Here is a 19,135-nt window from a genome sequence, read left to right as displayed (position 1 = left end):
AAAAGTTTCAATTGGTTCTAATGCAGGAATGGATATACACGAGCTCAGTATTTTGAGGATATGATACTTCTCAGTCCTCACTCAGCTTAAGGATTCTTGGTTAGCATCAGCCAAGTCTTTTTTTAATCAACTTGTTGTTTTTCCTGTTCTACTATTGTTTCAATTAGTCCAATTTCCGTTGTAAATTTATACTTGTTGAACATCTGCTGTTCTTTCAATTTTCCCCATATTTTGCTTGTTTATTCTTCATTGAAACGACCAAGCTGTGCAAATCATATTCCATCGTCTCCCAGTCAAATGTACTAGTTATCTCACGAGCCATCAATGCTAAACATGTAAGTACTTGCTTTCATGTAAGTACTTGTTAACATGTGGGCACAAGTTAGCATTTATAAATTGTAGAAAAATAGAAAAAATAAGGGTGATGTTAACTTGTGCCCTAAGGGGAATGATTTGTTAGTGATTAGTTTTTACAATTGTAGAAACATTTATGCACACCCCTAGTTGCCATCATAAGATTGTATTTGGCTGATTGGTAAAGCAGCGCATTTGGTGATTATAGTGTCCCGAGTTCGATTATTCGGCTTAACTACACATTTGGTCCTTTTTTAGATTTCAATTTGGTCTCTTACGTTTAAAAAGTATCAATTTGGTTCCTTACATTTATTTTAAGTTTCAAGTTAGTCCTTTTCGTCAATTTTGTCACACGTGCCAGTCAATTTGCATATGTGGAGTGACACGTGGCACTTGGACACACTGACGCGTGTACTGTTCAAACGGTGTTAGTGGCAAAACTAACGGAAATGACTAACTTGAAACCTAAAATAAACGTAAGGGACAAAATTGATACTTTTTAAACGTAAGAGACCAAATTGAAACCTAAAATAAACGTAAGGGACCAAAATGTGTAGTTAAACCTATAAATTTTCAACATATGTAATATTTGAGAAATCAAATTGTGGGATTCATAGTGATGTTATAATAAGTACAAAATTTACTTTTTTTATGGATGTCCTTACCATTGAGCTAAGCTTACGGTGATATATTTTAACGAGTATAAAATTTATCATTCAAATTGAAAATTTATATCATATATATAATTCATGTAAAATGTATAGAAATTTAAAATCATTTGGTATATTTGACATGTTATTAAGACTCACAAAAATTAACAATTTATATATTTTTAGCCCATGATAGAAGAAGAAAAAAAATTCATACTACATTGCGGCCCTCCCCAACAATTTAGTCTAGCTCCACCATTGGGGGATAGTGTCTAAGTCCAAGGTAGGAAATATCTAACGCTCAAAGAATGCTTACAAAAATATTTTCATATTTATCTCCCTCTAAAAACACTAGTGTAGCTTGAAATCAGAACCTCTCGAATTCAAGACCTATATCTTTTTACCGCTAGATTAATCCTTTAAAGATACTCTCTTTGAATTTTCTAATATACATTAGCTTTTCTAATTATTTTTTCTATTTTTCTACAATTTATAAATGCTAGGATAATACCAGTTCGGATCCTCTCCATTTTCTACCGTTTCCATTTCTTTCATTATCAAAGTTTTTAAATGTTTTTGGGTGTATAAATGATATTTAAACTCGCTTAATGTCTCACTTTTTTTTGTTACACTTAATGTCTCACTTTTACATTTATATTCCCAAAACTATATAATCTATATATATAATTCCTAGATAGTTCTCCTACTATCTATGTAAACCCTAATCCACTTAAACCAATAATTTTTTTCCATTTAGCCAAGTCAGCCACTTACAATGTCACATCACTTCTCCTTACATCATTATCATCTCTAGACTCTATCTACTTTTCATATACCTACATTTATATAGATGGCTTTTCATATTGTCCACATTAAAACATGAGGAACTTATACTAAAGAGCCACACTTTATTACTTACTCACCATATATTCCATTGGTTGCAAAAAAAATCCATCCATTTACATCATGCATGTTCCATAGTTAATGCATTAAAATATAAATCTTAGATAGTTCTCCTACTACTCATCTCAACCCTAATCCACGTCAGCCACTTACTTCCAATTAAATCACTCAATAATGTCACATCACTTCCTTATATTATATCATTGTCATCTATATTTTTGTTTTTATACTATTGTCAGCTCTATCTACTCTTCATATACCATAATAAATAATAAAGAATTATACCTCTCCAATATACGATATACTAATTAAAATAATATATTGTTACACGTACAAGAGGATAAAATCTAAAAACAATTATTTTTGACCCTTGGCTATCATATGATATGATGCATAAGGTCACACAATCATTTAACTCTCATTTCCTCATGATTTCTCTTCATTTCCCCTAATAATTATATTTAACAGTTCACAACCTTTGCATAGTTAACTGGTTCCTATATAAATGTGTCAATCCTTCTAAGCATTTCTCCACCTTTCACACATGATAAATATTTTGATAAGGTTATCCAAAGTGTTATAGGTTATGGGATTGAAATGTATAACCATTATCATTATCATATATCATTGTCATCTATATTTTTGTTTTTGTTTTTATACTATTGTCAGCTCTATCTACTCTTCATATACCATAATAAATAATAAAGAATTATACCTCTCCAATATCCGATATACTAATTAAAATAATATATTGTTACACGTACAAGAGGATAAAATCTAAAAACAATTATGTTTGACCCTTGGCTATCATATGATATGATGCATAAGGTCACACAATCATTTAACTCTCATTTCCTCATGATTTCTCTTCATTTCCCCTAATAATTATATTTAACAGTTCACAACCTTTGCATAGTTAACTGGTTCCTATATAAATGTGTCAATCCTTCTAAGCATTTCTCCACCTTTCACACATGATAAATATTTTGATAAGGTTATCCAAAGTGTTATAGGTTATGGGATTGAAATGTATAACCATTATCATTATCATATATCATTGTCATCTATATTTTTGTTTTTGTTTTTATACTATTGTCAGCTCTATCTACTCTTCATATACCATAATAAATAATAAAGAATTATACCTCTCCAATATCCGATATACTAATTAAAATAATATATTGTTACACGTACAAGAGGATAAAATCTAAAAACAATTATGTTTGACCCTTGGCTATCATATGATATGATGCATAAGGTCACACAATCATTTAACTCTCATTTCCTCATGATTTCTCTTCATTTCCCCTAATAATTATATTTAACAGTTCACAACCTTTGCATAGTTAACTGGTTCCTATATAAATGTGTCAATCCTTCTAAGCATTTCTCCACCTTTCACACATGATAAATATTTTGATAAGGTTATGCAAAGAGTTATAGGTTATGGGATTGAAATGTATAACCATTATCATTATCATATTTCATTCAATTTCGATGGTCCCCACTCATTCTTTTTGATCGGTTGTTATCATATACATATAGGTATATATAAGTAGCATAACAGTTACTTCTTTAGCCATGCATACATTTCTATTGAGTTTAGTTTTTAGTTAAAAAAAAAAAACTCTTTCAAACCATGGCTCCTATCTACACTCCTATGTCCGCTATAGTAGCTGAAAAAACAAATCTAAAGTTGAAAATTCGAATAGTTCATGTGTGGAATGTAACAAACAAATACAAACCAACTGAGGTTACGTCTATAAATATGTTGTTTGTTGATGAAAAGGTGATAACTATCTTGATATACTTCTCACATTTTCACAAAATCTCGGTTGATTTTTTTTATTATTGATTTTTTCCCTTTTTTTACTTTGATCATCCAGTGCGATAAGATTCTTGCTACTGTGGAAAAGAGTTTGGTGTCAAAGATAAAAAAAATAGTTGGAGAAGGATCAACATATAAGATTGAAAATATATTGGTTGGAGGAAGTGATAAGTACAAAATTACATCACATAAGTATAAGCTGAATTGCATGTTTACTACTACATTTACCAAGATCGATGCTCCACAAATTCCTTTGAACCATTTTGATTTTATGTCATTCCAAGATATTTTGAATTCAACTGAAGAAGAAAATAAATAGTTGGTAATGATTATTAGCTTTCGTCTTAATTTTAAATCTCATATATTGATTGATATTTTAATCTAAATAATATGTCTCTATTTTAATTTTTTTTAGATGTTATTGGGCATGTGATTGAAAGAAGTGATATCAAAGAGAACCTAAAGATGAAAATATTAAAAAGGTAATGGACCTAACTTTAGAAGTTTTGGAGTAAGTTAATTAAATATCATATATTATGAAGAACCAGAAAAAATATTTATATAGCGCACATTGACGTAAATTGTATATTTTTGGTAAATGCAATATGATCTATTTTGTACTTATTTCGAAATGTATAAACACAACTTTAATATCTATCTTATATTTACATTACTTTATTATTATTACTACTATTTGGACAAAACTTATACACTGTTCCATACCTACAGTTTTTACTGTTTTCTAATCAAAAGTTGACATCTGTATTGTTTTATCCACGTCAACTATAAGGGGAACGGCGTGAAGTTTTAATTTTTTTCCCAATTAAGCGCAGTCCGTTTTTTGACGAACACCACACCATCATACCGTCCTAATTACAGAATCAACCATTGTTCTTCTCAGACTCCCTTCACTGTGAATGTTATCCTTAACCTTAATCAACCTCCAATTTAATATAATTCACAAAAAAAACTCTAATTTAATAGCACCCCTATTCATATAATTGACTGTTCCGATGAGTTCACACAACCCAAGACAAACACAACACAATTTCTTAATCAATCTCCAAGCTTTCTTGCTGTGTGATACCAACCCCCACAACGTATATGAAATGCCAAGAACCGACAAGCGATAACCGACATCGATTATTGGGAAGATGAAGGAAAATACAATAAAGTTGATTTGACCAACGTTGATTTAGAAGGATTGTCTGTAATGCTTTTGACTATGGATTACAAAATGAGGGCGGTGGTGGTGATGTGGTGCTCCCCAAAAACGGATGGCAGTGATGGCGGTGATTACGGAAAAACGATATAACATCACGTCGTTTAACTCCTACAGCTTACGTGGATAAAACAATACAAATGTCAACTTTTGATTAGAGAACAGTAAAAACTGTAGGTATGGAACAGTGTATAAGTTTTGTCCTTATTATTTTGTTGTTGTTGATGTTATTATTATAATTTTGATAATACTAATGATTTTTCAACATTATAATATAAAATACCGCATAACAACCGTGCGACACGTGCGACACGGGTGTGAGACTAGTAATGTAGAAAATGAAAAGAATTGAAATGGAGAAGATACTAACCAGGATAATACTATAATATAAAAGGTAAAAAAAAAAAAAAGTAACTTGGTTTTTTTTGACAAAAGTAACTTATGCATTAAAAATATAATATTTCATTAACAAGTCTCTAAAGTCTAAACAGTGTGTAGTCCATTCCAATTGAAAATGAAACCCTAAATTGAAGCTCCGTTTGTTCCTCTCCATCATCGCTCAAATGTCATTCTTAAGGTTCACCTTTCGATCTTCTTCTTCTTCTTCTTCTTCTTCCATTTCTTACTTAAGGCGATTTTACTCTCACTATCCATTTCATGTTAATAATGCTGTTGATAATGCTGTTTCTTCATTCCATAGCTTGCTTCGTATGAATCCAACCCCATCCATTGTTGAATTTTGCAAGATTTTAACTTCCCTTGTTAAGATGAAACATTATCCCACTGCTATTTCCCTTTCTAACCAATTACAATTCAATGGAATTATGCCTAATGATGTTACTTTCAATATATTGATCAATTGTTACTGCCACCTTCGTCAAATGTCTTTTGCCTTTTCTCTATTGGCTAAGATTCTCAAGTTGGGTTATCAGCCTGATGTCATAACTTTAACTACTCTTATCAAAGGGCTGTGTTTTAACGGTAAGGTGAAGGAAGCACTGCATTTTCACGACCATGTGGTTGCACATGGATTTCACCTCGACCATGTTAGCTACGGGACCTTGATCAATGGACTCTGTAAAATTGGGGAAACAAGGGCTGCCTTGCAAGTTCTAAGACGAATTGAAGGGAAATTGGTCAAGCCTGATGCAGTAATGTACAACACAATTATTGATAGTTTGTGTAAAGATAAGCTTTTAATAGATGCTAAGGATTTATATTCTGAAATGATTGCAAAGAATATTTCTCCTAATGTTTTCACTTACACTTCTCTAATATATGGATTTTGCATTGTTGGTCAATTGAAAGAAGCATTTGATTTGTTCCATGAAATGCCATTGAAAAACATCAACCCAGGTGTTTATACTTTTACTACACTGGTCGATGCTCTATGTAAAGAAGGAAAGGTGAAACAAGCTAAAAATGTGATAGCTGTGATGATGAAAGCAGGCGTGGAACCTAATGTTGCTACATACAGTTCATTAATGGATGGGTATTGCCTAATCAATGAAGTGAAGAAGGCCAAAGTTATATTCAACACTATGGCCCAAAGAGGAGTGATGCCCGATGTTCATTGCTATAGTGTCGTGATTAATGGGCTGTGTAAAATTAAAATGATGGATGAAGCCATAAATCTATTTAAAGAAATGCAAGACAAGAAGATTATTCCTAATACAGTGACTTACAATTCTCTTATTGATGGTTTGTGCAAATCAGGGAGAATTTCTCATGCATGGGAACTTTTTGATCAAATGCATGATAGAGGTCAACCTGCTAATATAATCACTTACAATTCCTTATTACATGCTCTATGTAAAAACCATCATGTTGACAAGGCAATTGCATTGGTCAAGAAAATTAAAATCCAAGGTGTTCAACCAGATATGATCACATACAGTATACTTATTGATGGACTATGCAAGGAAGGGAGACTTAGGAACGCACAAGAGATTTTTCAGGATCTTTTGATTAAAGGCTATAATGTAACAGTCCGGACATATAATATTATGATCAATGGTCTTTGTAAAGAGGGTTTGTTTGATGAAGTAAAGGCCTTGTTGTCAAAAATGGAGGATAATGGTATCATTCCTAATGCTGTAACTTATGAAACTATTATTTGTGCTCTCTTTCATAAAGATGAGAATGAAAAGGCGGAGAAACTTCTTCGTGAAATGATTGCTAGAGGACTATTGTAACAGTAACTATAGATAAGATGATTTCTCAATATATAATTGGTTATTTTGATGACAATTATGTAATTATTATGATTTATTTATTTTGTTGGTAGTTAGATATACAAAAGAAAAGGGGGGACTACTCAGTGGTCTCACTATCCCTTTGATATTAATCAAAAGTCATTAATGGTCGATTCTTTCTTTTTTTTGACACAGTTATCCTTTATATTTGCATTGTACTGTCAATCAGCTTCATGGTTGTTATCAGAATGTATCCTGCTCGAGTATCATAAGCAGTGGTGGTGAAGTTAAAGTGTGTTGGTCTGTTGTTAAGCTTCAGAGGTCATTTTCTTGTCCTTAGTGTAGTAGTGGCAGACTTGCCTATGCAGGAAAAGCAGATTACAAAGGTGTTAACTAATAGAGGAAGGCTTTTAGTGTTGGGGCTGAATTGCACAGAGTGGAAGTAGCACGGGTAAGTAGAGGCTTTTCGAAGGATGGGTGTGAAGGTATTGGGGGAGGCAACTTGGATATTGTGTTTCGAAACTTGGTAATTCTTAAGTGTTGGTACATTGATAGATTGGTTACTGAGTTTTTAGTTTTGATTTCAATTGTACATTGAATGGCTGAACTCAGTATTGTGTTGTAAGAGTGCATTTGGCTTCAGCCTGTTATGCTGAGACAATCCTGCAAATTTATGCAGGTGGCAAGCATTTTAGAACTTGATGATCTATCTAGTACCTACTGTGATTGTTTTGAAGTACATATTGTGTTTAATCTGGTTTGTTGCGCTCTATCAGACCACTCAAGTTACGCTGTGTGGGTGGAGTGTGTTAAGAGTCTCACCTTATATAATATAAGGTCTGAAAATAATTTTATAATTGGGCTAGGACTGTTCAGTTCAGATAGATAACTAAACCGAACCATAACAATGGTTCAGAAGAACTGAACCGAAATGCTATAGTTTTCCTCCGAACCGAACTGAACCGGATTAATGGTTCGGTGAACCAGTTCTTAATTTCGAACCAAACTGTTGTCATACAATTTTTTTTCCAAACCAAACTGTATTTTTTGGGTGAACCGAACTGTGTTTAAGACGTCCTTATGTTGCTAGTAATAATAATGTAACATCATATTTAAAGCTTTACCACAAGATGTATTCTGGCCTTCTATGATTCTTGAATTTCATTTGGACCGTAACTCTATTCTATTTTAGCCGACTGTGAAGTTTATCATGCAAATATATTCACAAAGCTGCCATATTCTGTGAGCTCAGGTTCTCTCCATATGCAAGTTTTTGGTATGTTTACTAACTCTTCCTTTGTTTCAGGCTCAAAGGGATGAAATAATATTATGTTATTGTAGAATATTTTTTGTCCCTAAATCTAAAAAAATGAGGTGAAAAATATCTGGTTAAAAGTCAAATTTTCTCCTTCTTTCGAATAGACACATCACACTTGATAGTTACTTGTGAATACAAAGGCTGGTGAACTATGCAATAGGTAACTATCACACTTTAGATTTAATTAAAAGTCATGTGTTGTTATGTTCATTTTGTTATTATAATGGTAGCAACCGGTGATTTTTTTTTTTATTCTTGACATAATTATACTTTTTTCCCAATGTATTGTCTATTTTCATCGTATGACTGTAATGATATTTTCATCCATGTGGCTGAAATTATTGATTCATTCCTGCTATATTAATCGTAGCTTTTTCAAAGGTTATGGTTGTAATTATTTCAGGAATGTGTAGTCTATAGAGATAATCTTGAATATACTTATAGGGGATTCTGTTTGAATCGGAAGGGGAAACTCTGGGTGTATTTAGTGTTCACATTAATGTTGTTGTTTACCTGAAAAGAGTCATTCATAGGCATAGAAAATTCAACATTAGCCTAGAATCGTACATTGTCATATAAGACAACATGATTTGTTTCAACAATATTGATTTGCTCTCCACGGGGCATCCTATTTTTTTGTGATTATAGTCTTGCTGTTGGCTTGATTAGTTACTGCATGGACTCCTTATTTCTAAAGTAAGTTAAATTATCTTCCTTTACCTTTTTTGTGTTGTATATTTGGTTTGTATCAATCACTAGATTTGATTATAGTGTCTGTAACTGTAATATTTGGTCGAGTTTGCATGGTGTGGATGATGTACCTTGGAATTTAAAAGGCTGTGGAAGGCGGAGGAACAGGGGCAGCGAAGAAGATGGGGGTAGAGCGTGAGCAGGCTGATTCAGTTGAGTCTGAGGAAGAGCGTTAATTAAGGCTTTCAGAGTTTTGAAATGTGGTAGTGGCAGAATCGTGAGATTGAGTTCAACAATGTGTCTGTTACCAACAAAAGAAATGAACTTTTAAGAGTCTTCAAGATGTGTCTGTTAAGAGAGGAGGATACTATTATATTTTCTTTGAGTATTTGTTAGACTTCTCATCAGTTTTGCTGTTGAGAGTAATGAAGAGGTTTATTAAAGGCTGAGAGTTTTGAAATGAGGTAGACCTAGAATTGTGAGAGTGGAAGTGAATTTTACAACGTGTCTATGCTATAATGTTAATAATAAATTGGGTGCGAGACCATGTATAGAGAGTGGGAACTACAAATGAACTTGTTTTAGGAGTCTTCACAATATGTTTGTTAGAAGAGGAGGATACTACTAATTTTTTTCTTTGAATATATGTTATACTTCTCATCAGTTTGTCATAATGAATGCATAACATAGCATACTATTCTTTCTTATCAGTTTTCGGGGCTCTCTTGCTGTAAAACTGAAAGTTTGAAGGTTTCAGAGATTTTATAGATTTCTGTAGTATGGACAATCTGGTTGCAGGATTTTTAGTTTGAATTATGATAGAACACTGAGTTCTATACGTGTGATGATCCAATCATTGGGCCCAATTCATACAAGCACATATTCTAGAATGTTATAGAAGCTGTGAGAATAACAATTAGTTAGTAGGGATTATGCGTTACTTAGTAGGCAATCTTCTATTATAAAAGAAAAGGTAGAGAGGTGAGTGAGGCATTGAAAATATTGTTATCAATTTGTTTACGAGAGAAGTTCTCTCTGGATTAGGAGCTTAGCTTTGGTAGGAGTTCATAGCTCTCTGGTTATCCCTTTCTTTTTCTGTTATTACATCCATTGTATTCACATACATTGCAATAAAAATCCATTTCACTGTTTCTGAATTCCTAAGCATGCAATGATGCAGAAAAACAAGTCTGCATATAAATACGTAGTTGATAAACAACCTTATTATAACTTATAAGAGGAAAAACAAAGACATGAAGTAAGCAAAGCTTTGGTGATTATAGTCTCCCAAGTTCGATTATTTGGGGCTACTATTTTGATTTTTAGTTGAATTTTTTCAAAAGAAATTGTCATGTTGATTAACACCACAAACCATAATGATATACTTGTTGCCAATTTTTTTTTAAAAAAAGACTGGTCAATATATCTATAAAATATTAGAGAAATAAAAATATATTTTAGACATTTTAACAAGGAAGTATAAATAAATTTTTGCTTAAAAAAAGTATAACTTTTTTGTTTCCTAAAAATGATTACTATGTATGTTGCCACCACAAATTGTGATCAAGAATATATATAAATACATTTAGGTTTATTTTAGATTTCAATTTGGTCCCTTACGTTTTAAAAGTATCAATTTAGTCCCTTACGTTTATTTTAAGTTTCAAGTTAGTCATTTCCGTCAATTTTGTCACAAGTGGCAGCCAATTTGCATATGTGGACTGACACGTGACACTTGGACACACCGACACGTGCACTGTTCAAACGGTGTTAGTGGCAAAACTAATGGAAATGACTAACTTGAAACCTAAAATAAACGTAAGGGGCAAAATTGATACTTTTTAAACGTAAGAGACCAAATTGAAACCTAAAATAAACGTAAGGGATCAAATGTATAGTTAAGCCTATAAATTTTCAACATATATAATATTAGAGAAATCAAATTGTGGGATTCATAGTGATGTTATAATAAGTACAAAATTTACTTTTTTATCGATGTCCTTACCATTGAGCTAAGCTTACGGTGATATGTTTTAACGAGTATAAAATTTATCATTCAAATTGAAAATTTATATCATATATAATTCATGTAAAATGTATAAAAATTTAAAATCATTTATTATATTTGACATGTTATTAAGACTCACAAAAATTAACAATTTATGTATTTTTAGCCCATGATAGAAGAAAAAAAAAATTCATGCTCCATTGCAGCCCTCCCCAACAATTTAGTCTAGCTCCGCCATTGGGGGATAGTGTCCAAGTACAAAGTAGGAAATATCTAAGGCTTAAAAATGCTTACAAATTTTTTTACATATTTACCTCCCTCTAAAAACACTAGTGGAGCTTGAAATCAGAACCTCTCGAATTCAAGACTTATATCTTTTTATCGCTAGATTAATCCTTTAAAGATACTCTCTTTGAATTTTCTAATATACATTAGCTTTTCTAATTATTTTTTCTATTTTTCAACAATTTATAAATGCTTACCAGTTCGGATCATCTCCATTTTCTATTGTTTCTATTTCTTTCATTATCATAGTTTTTAAATTTTTTTTGGTGTATAAATGATATTTGGACTCATTTAATGTCTCATTTTTTTTGTTACATTTAATGTCTCACTTTTACATTTATATTCCAAAAACTATATAATAATAAAGGAAACAGAAAGAATTGAAACATTAAAGGTAAAAAAAAAAAAAAGTAACTTGGTTTTTTTTGACAAAAAATAAAAGGTAACTTATGCATTGAAAATATAATATTTCAGTTTCAATTAAATTTAACAAGTCTCTAAACAGTGTGTACTCCATTCCAATTGAAAATGAAACCCTAAATTGAAGCTCCGTTTGTTCCTCTCCATCATCGCTCAAATGTCATTCTTAAGGTTCACCTTTCGATCTTCTTCTTCTTCTTCGTCTCCCATTTCTTACTTAAGGCGATTTTACTCTCACTCTCCATTTCATGTTAATAACAATGTTGATAATGCTGTTTCTTCATTCCATAGCATGCTTCGTATGAATCCAACCCCATCCATCGTACAATTTAACAAGATTTTAACTTATCTTGTTAAGACGAAACATTACCCCACTGCTATTTCCCTTTCTAACCAATTACAATTCAATGGAATTATGCCTAATGTTGTTACTTTCAATATATTGATCAATTGTTACTGCCACCTTCGTCAAATGTCTTTTGCCTTTTCTATATTAGCTAAGATTCTCAAGTTGGGTTATCAGCCCAATGTCATAACCTTAAATACTCTTATCAAAGGTCTGTGTTTCAACGATAAGGTGAAAGAAGCTCTGCATTTTCACGACCATGTGCTTGCACATGGATTTCACCTCGATCAAGTTAGCTACGGGACCTTGATCAATGGACTCTGTAAAATTGGGGAAACAAGAGCCGCCTTGCAAGTTCTAAGACAAATTGAAGGGAAATTGGTCAAGCCTAATGTGGTAATATACACCACAATTATTGACAGCCTGTGTAAAGATAAGCTTATAAGAGATGCTTACGATTTATATTCTGAAATGATTGCAAAGAATATTTCTCCTAATGTTTTCACTTACACTTCTCTAATATATGGATTTTGCATTGTTGGTCAATTGAAAGAAGCATTTGATTTGTTCCATGAAATGCCATTGAAAAACCTCAACCCAGGTGTTTATACTTTTACTACACTGGTCGATGCTCTATGTAAAGAAGGAAAGGTGAAACAAGCTAAAAATGTGATAGCTGTGATGATGAAAGCAGGCGTGGAACCTAATGTTGCTACATACAGTTCATTAATGGATGGGTATTGCCTAATCAATGAAGTGAATAAGGCCAAAGATATATTTAACACTATGGCCCAAAGAGGAGTGATGCCCAATGTTCATTGCTATAGTGTCGTGATTAATGGGCTGTGTAAAATTAAAATGATGGATGAAGCCATGAATCTATTTAAAGAAATGCAAGACAAGAAGATTATTCCTAATACAGTAACTTACAGTTCTCTTATTGATGGTTTGTGCAAATCAGGGAGAATCTCTCATGCATGGGAACTTTTTGATCAAATGCATGATAGAGGTCAACCTGCTGATGTAATCACTTACAATTCCTTATTACATGTTCTATGTAAAAACCGTGATGTTGACAGGGCAATTACATTGGTCAAGAAAATTAAAATCCAAGGCATTCAACCAAATATGCGCACATACAATATACTTATTGATGGACTATGCAAGGAAGGGAGACTTCAGGACGCACAAGGGATTTTTCAGGATCTTTTGACTAAAGGCTATAAGGTAACAGTTTGGACATATAATATTATGATCAATGGTCTTTGTCTAGAGGGCTTGCTTGTTGAAGCTGAGGCCCTGCTGTCAAAAATGGAAGACAATGGATGCATTCCTGATGCTGTAACTTATGAAACAATTATTCACTCATTCTTTGAAAATGATAAGAATGAAATGGCAGAGAAACTTCTACGTGAAATGATTGCTAAAGGTCTATTCTAAGAGAAAGACTAGTTAAGATGATTTCTTGCAACTTATTAGGCTACTTTGAATTTTGATGACAATGGTCTAATCTTTGTTATTCGTTTAAATATTTACTTAATAGTTACATATACAAAGGATGATCGACCACACAATGATCAACATAAAAACACATGACATCAAATAAAAACTATGTTGATTTTGCTATTATAATGATACAATTGGTTGATGTTATTTTATTCTTGACATAATCATATTTTTCTTTCCAATGTACTGTTCATTTTCTTCATACAGTTGTAAGGATTTGTTTCACTCATTGGTCATTCTTTGAGTTGCAAATCACAAACTAAGCTGAAATTAATGTAAATTTTGAATGGGGTTTGTAATGTTCGCTCTCACCCTGCAGGGTTCTTGACAGATGGACCAACATTTTTCCAAAGGACATATGGAAGGAGAATATAAGCTAGCATGATTTGATATTACTTTTTTTGGTTGTTCTATCGTTTGTTGATACCATGTCTGTCTTGTAGTATTTCTCATCTTTGGCTGATGTTTGTTGTGTGTGATACAGTTCATGTGTCCTGTGTTAGACTTGCACAAATTGCTGTTGTTGAGTGGTACAAGTTTTTGTGTCACTGTCATGGGTCTAATCACTTTCTTATTTTGTTACTATCTGGTATAGGGTGCATGACTGCGGTTCATTTTCATACACAATATGGATTATCTGAATATTGTTATTCCTCTAGTTGGTTGAGGATTTAGTTCCATTTTGTGCTTGATATTTTCTAACCTTACAGTTCTTTTTTTGGTCTGTCTAATCTTTCAATTCTTTCTCTTTAGACAACAAAATAGAAAATTTATATATCAATGCATAGATCTCTTTTCTGACCTTAGAGATATGGTTTTAACAGTAACTTCAAAGATATTGGACGGTAAAGCTATGATAGAAGATACTGACATGCCATCTAAGATGCAGATTCAAGCCATGGCTTATGCTTCTGAAGCTCTTGATCTATTTGATGTTCTTGATTGCAAATATATTGCAGCCCACATAAAAAAGGTTACATTTTTCTCTATAGTCCTTGAATTTCACATACAATATCCTTAAAACTTAGTCTAATTTCTGTTTATATTTGAAGACTTAAGAAAAATGCAGATCATTTTCCTTCATCATTTTCTTCTTTTTTCCCCTTAGTTGTTTGATATTTTCAGATGGAGATTATATTAGCAACTCCCTGGTCATGAAGTGAATTAGACCGTCCCTTTGCAATTATGGATATTTAGCTCATTGAGTTCAGTATTTTTCATGATAAAGTTTTTCACCTTTTCTATCTATCATTAGTTTAGTATTGCTTTGAATATGGTCATTGAATTGGTCACCTTATCTGAAAGTTTTTTTGTGGATGCTCTTTTTTCAATCCTTCATTTATCCATAGTCTGATAGTGATAGTACAACAAAATTAGATTAATTACATGCACAAAATAATATATTTTATGAATCACAAGTTGATATATCCAGTGAAACCCACACTCTTTTATCGCTACTTCATCGTAAAGGGTTTCATCATTGAAGAATCTAAATGTTAGCTTTGGATTATAACTGGTGCTGTTCACATCATTAATGGCTTTTATTTCTTCAACTGCTTCCATTATCTGCTTGCAACTTGCTGGATCATACCATAAAAACACATGATTTGACATCATGTGGATTGACTAACTTTATTCGGCCATATCAAACTGAAGATGTTAGCTCTTGCGAAACTTGTTTTATTTTTTAACAAACTTGAGAAACCTACACCATATCCCATATGGCCTTGAGAAAGAAGCAAGTAGTAGGAAAAACTGAGCAAATAAGGAGGAAGCTCCAGAGTGACAGAAACTTGTGTAGAAGGGTAATGAAACCAATATTTTCTGACAGGCATAGCAGGTAACAAGTACCAACTAATATCATCATCATCATCATCATCTAAAGATGCATTTTCTGAATTTAGTCTTGCTCGTAGTTCAATCCCATCAATAGAATCTTTCAAAACTGTTCTATATGAATGTCCTTCCAATTTTATGCAGTTATAAGGAGCAGAAAACCACACTTGGCTTTGTCCGATGGTTCATTCATTGAACTCGTTACTTTCTCAAAAGATTCACAATTACTGATAACAAAATATGGAATGAACTGTGAAAGTGCCGGAATAGATTGAAGCATTTTACAATTGTAAACATATAGACATTTAAATCTGGGAAGATGCATAATGGTTTCAGGCAAGCTTGTCTGGGACGATAGTGTTAAAGACTCTAATGACGATAGTACGGAAATATTGGCTGGGATTTCAGACAAGATTGGAATATCAGTACCAAAGATTAAGTGTTTTACACTCAGGAAGACAGGACTATGAAGTACTTTATGTAAGGTGATGGAAGTGTCACGTTCACCTTTCAGTGGATTCACAAGCCAAATAGTATTGGCAAAGTTTGCAGGAAGATCTACAAGACTTTCACTCATAGGGAAAAAAAAAAGATTCCGAGATTTTTTGTATGCAATATTGATGATGAAGTTTATTTATTTGCACCGCACTCTGCTAAACCCAAAAATAAACTATCAACTGAAGCAAATGTGACAGTGACCTCTTGGAGATTGATGCAATTTGTGGCAATAAATTCGGAGAGGGCTGGTGAACAAGTGTTACTGGAAAGGCTCTTAAGCAATGTGCATCCATTCATGATTAAACTTTCAAGCTTTTGGAGAAGAAAAATTGATGAATCAACTTCAGGCAAGCTTAAACAACCACTAAGTTTTACATATTTTACATTCGACGAACCAGACACATTTGGAAACTCTATTAGCATTTCAGGACAAAAGGTTGGAGGTAGAGACTTCCACGGATATCCATCCCACAAAAAATATCTCAAATTTTCTGGCAATAAGTCAAGACCACTAGTAAGGCTTACAGATTTAATTCCCTTGCGGTCCTGAAAAGCAAGTAACCTTAGGTTTGACATCTTTTCAAATGCTTTTGAGCTTAAATTTATGTGTATATTCAGTAGCATAAAAAAAATATGACTTCAACAATCTCAGTTCCTTGAAAAATAATATAAAAAATCAATGTTTGTATTTCTGTAGTATTGTTGCATTTTCTGTATAGAAACATGTTATTAGCAAGGAAAGTCAGGGTATCATTCTCTTACTCTATTATTTTTCAATATACTACAAACGTCTTTAAGATCAAACAGTCTACTTCGTTGTCCTGGATTCTTAAGAGATTCTTCACGAACAACTTGTTTGCCCATCTGTTGTTTCAAGTCATGCATTTGTATGTGAATTTCTAAGTCAAGTCTTATGAGCAGTGTTTTAAAAACCGGACCGGATGGGCCGGTCAAACCTGGAACCGGAGGGGGTCTGGTCTGGTTCAAACGTTGGATCGGATAAGCTGTTAGATCGGTGGGAACCGCTCAAAACCGGTGAACCGGCCAGTTCGCCAAATCGCCGGTTCGATCGATTGCACACATTTTTTATTTCCCACCCAAAACGACGTTTTGTTTTTTTTTTTTGTTGGACAAAACGTCATTTTGTTATTAACTTATTATTATTAATTTTTTTTTTTTAAAAAAAAGAAGAAGCTTACAAAAGAAACAGATTACACGAAGCAAATAATAGAAAGGTTGAAGTGTTGAACCCTAGCACACCATCGCCGTCCCCTGCATCTCAGTCCCGTCGCCGTTCGCTGTCTCCATCTTCGTTCGTCATCTCTCTCACGAAGCTTTCAAGTAAGCTCTATCCTCATTGCTTCTCATTTGTTTCCAATTTCTTGTTATTTCATATTTGGATCTTTCCCTCTACGTGTTTCATATTGAAAATACGATTAGTGATTCTTATTACCCATCTGGGTTCATCTTCTGCATTCCTCTCTATTTCCACAATTGTTAACCTTCTAGGTATTTGTAAAGGAATTTTTGGTAATGTTATGGGTTAATTGTTTCAAACCATGTTATCACTAAGCTTATAGTGAAAAATTTACCTAAAATTCTATTTATGCTTTTGTTCCAACTTCTGTTTATGTCTGTTAATTTGTGATGTTTATCCTTCTATTTCATGTATAAAATTTCATGTTTTTCTTCTATTTATTATGCTATGTTAATTTGTAATGTTGCTTTGTTTCTTACTTTCTTGTTACTTTTTTTTTTTTGTTTGGTTTGTGTTTGCACTTTCTAAATTAGTTAAATGACATCATCTTCTGAAACACCATCATCACAACCACCATCGGTGCCACAATCACACGAAGCTTCTTATGCTCCAAATTTAGTTGAAAGGAATGTTAGGAGGAAGAGTGATATTACTTGGGGACATTGTAAACTGCTTCCGAACAAGTCTATTGTGTGTATGTACTGAGAATACTGAAATTTGTAAGGATGTGCCTGCAGAAGTTCGTTTTCTGGTGAAACAAAATTATGATGAATAGAGCAAGAAAAGAAAAACTTCAGAAGTGGCTAAAAATGTCGCAGCTACTGCAGAGACAAACTCGGCACCGACAACATCTAAAATAGGAAAGAATGATGGTCTCATTGGTACTTATTTTTTACCTAGAACAACTCCGGGAGCTCAACCTACTTTAAAAAGTGCGATACAAAGTAAAGAAGTGGTAGAAATGTGTGATCTTGCTGTTGCCAAGTGGTTTATTGATGCATCTATTCCTTTTAATGCTGCAATTCCCCTTATTTTCAACATGTAGTTGATGCTCTTTATTGCATGGGTGCTGGATATAAAGTACATACTATGCATGCCCTTCGTGGTAACTTGTTAAATAAATGGGTTGCTGGTGCGAAGAAACATATAGAGGAATATCGTTCTTATTGGAAAGATATGTGTTGTACTCTTATGGCAGATGGTTGGATTGATCGATACAGTGGAACTCTTATCAACTTTTTAGTTTATTGCCCCGAAGGAACTGTTTTCATAAAATCTGTTGATGCTTTTCAACATTCTAAGACTGCGGACATGTTGTTTAAGCTTTTCAAGGAAGTAGTATTATATGTTGGCACTGAAAATGTTGTTCAATTCGTCACAGATAATGCTGCGAATTATGTTGCTGCTGAAAAATTGTTTGAAAATGAGTTTCCGAAGTTGCATTGATCTCCTTGTGTAGCGCACTATATTAATTTAATGTTGCAAGGCATGTGGAAATTAGAGGAAGTAAAGGAGGCAGTGTCACATGCTTCAAAAATTACCAAATTCATATATAATCATTGTTTTGCGTTGTATTTGATGAGGCAAAACACAGGACGAAGATTCGTCCTGCTCCAAATCGCTTTGCCATTAATTTCATTGCCTTGCAAAGTATTTTGAATAAGAAAGATATTTTGAGAACCATGGTAACATCCAAAGAATGGACAACCACACATTATTCCAAAGAAGCCAAGGCAAAACAATTTGTGGAACAAGTCTTAGACTCAAAATTTTGGTTTACATGTGTGGACATGGTGAAAATCACAGAACCTCATGTAC

The 19,135-nt window shown here is 33.0% G+C and overlaps 3 protein-coding genes and 1 pseudogene across 10 annotated transcripts in view; 3 read left to right on the top strand and 1 right to left on the bottom strand.

Moving 5' to 3' along the window:
* LOC123909996 (putative pentatricopeptide repeat-containing protein At1g12700, mitochondrial) overlaps nt 1-19,135 on the top strand; it is an 83,996-nt gene that overhangs the window by 55,371 nt on the left and 9,490 nt on the right. Inside the window, exon 2 of the mRNA XM_045960994.1 lies at nt 27-335. The gene's annotated coding sequence lies outside the window, so the exon portion shown is untranslated. The remainder of the gene's footprint in view (nt 1-26; nt 336-19,135) is intronic.
* On the top strand, nt 4,587-8,543 carry LOC123909993 (pentatricopeptide repeat-containing protein At1g62670, mitochondrial-like). The gene is made up of 2 exons (XM_045960983.1): nt 4,587-7,164; nt 7,348-8,543. The coding sequence occupies exon 1, from the start codon at nt 5,521-5,523 to the stop codon at nt 7,150-7,152; it is 1,632 nt and encodes a 543-aa protein (XP_045816939.1). The 5' UTR covers nt 4,587-5,520; the 3' UTR covers nt 7,153-7,164; nt 7,348-8,543.
* LOC123909995 (pentatricopeptide repeat-containing protein At1g62670, mitochondrial-like) lies at nt 11,921-16,747 on the top strand. 8 transcript variants are annotated; one of them, XM_045960991.1, is made up of 4 exons: nt 11,959-13,446; nt 14,550-14,698; nt 15,382-15,565; nt 15,706-16,747. In XM_045960991.1, the coding sequence occupies exons 1-2, from the start codon at nt 12,031-12,033 to the stop codon at nt 14,550-14,552; spliced, it is 1,419 nt and encodes a 472-aa protein (XP_045816947.1). In that variant the 5' UTR covers nt 11,959-12,030; the 3' UTR covers nt 14,553-14,698; nt 15,382-15,565; nt 15,706-16,747. The 8 variants fall into 8 exon arrangements, with proteins under 8 accessions (XP_045816941.1, XP_045816943.1, XP_045816949.1 ...); XM_045960986.1 differs by having other exon boundaries at nt 14,045-14,698; XM_045960988.1 differs by having other exon boundaries at nt 14,045-14,698; nt 14,851-15,565.
* Nucleotides 15,061-17,367, bottom strand: LOC123908565 (annotated as a pseudogene).

Source organism: Trifolium pratense, linkage group LG2, assembly GCF_020283565.1.
Source record: "Trifolium pratense cultivar HEN17-A07 linkage group LG2, ARS_RC_1.1, whole genome shotgun sequence".
Lineage (NCBI taxonomy): Eukaryota > Viridiplantae > Streptophyta > Magnoliopsida > Fabales > Fabaceae > Trifolium > Trifolium pratense.
The sequence above is the reverse complement of the archived record's forward strand: the minus strand, read 5'-3'. Positions and strand labels throughout refer to the sequence as shown.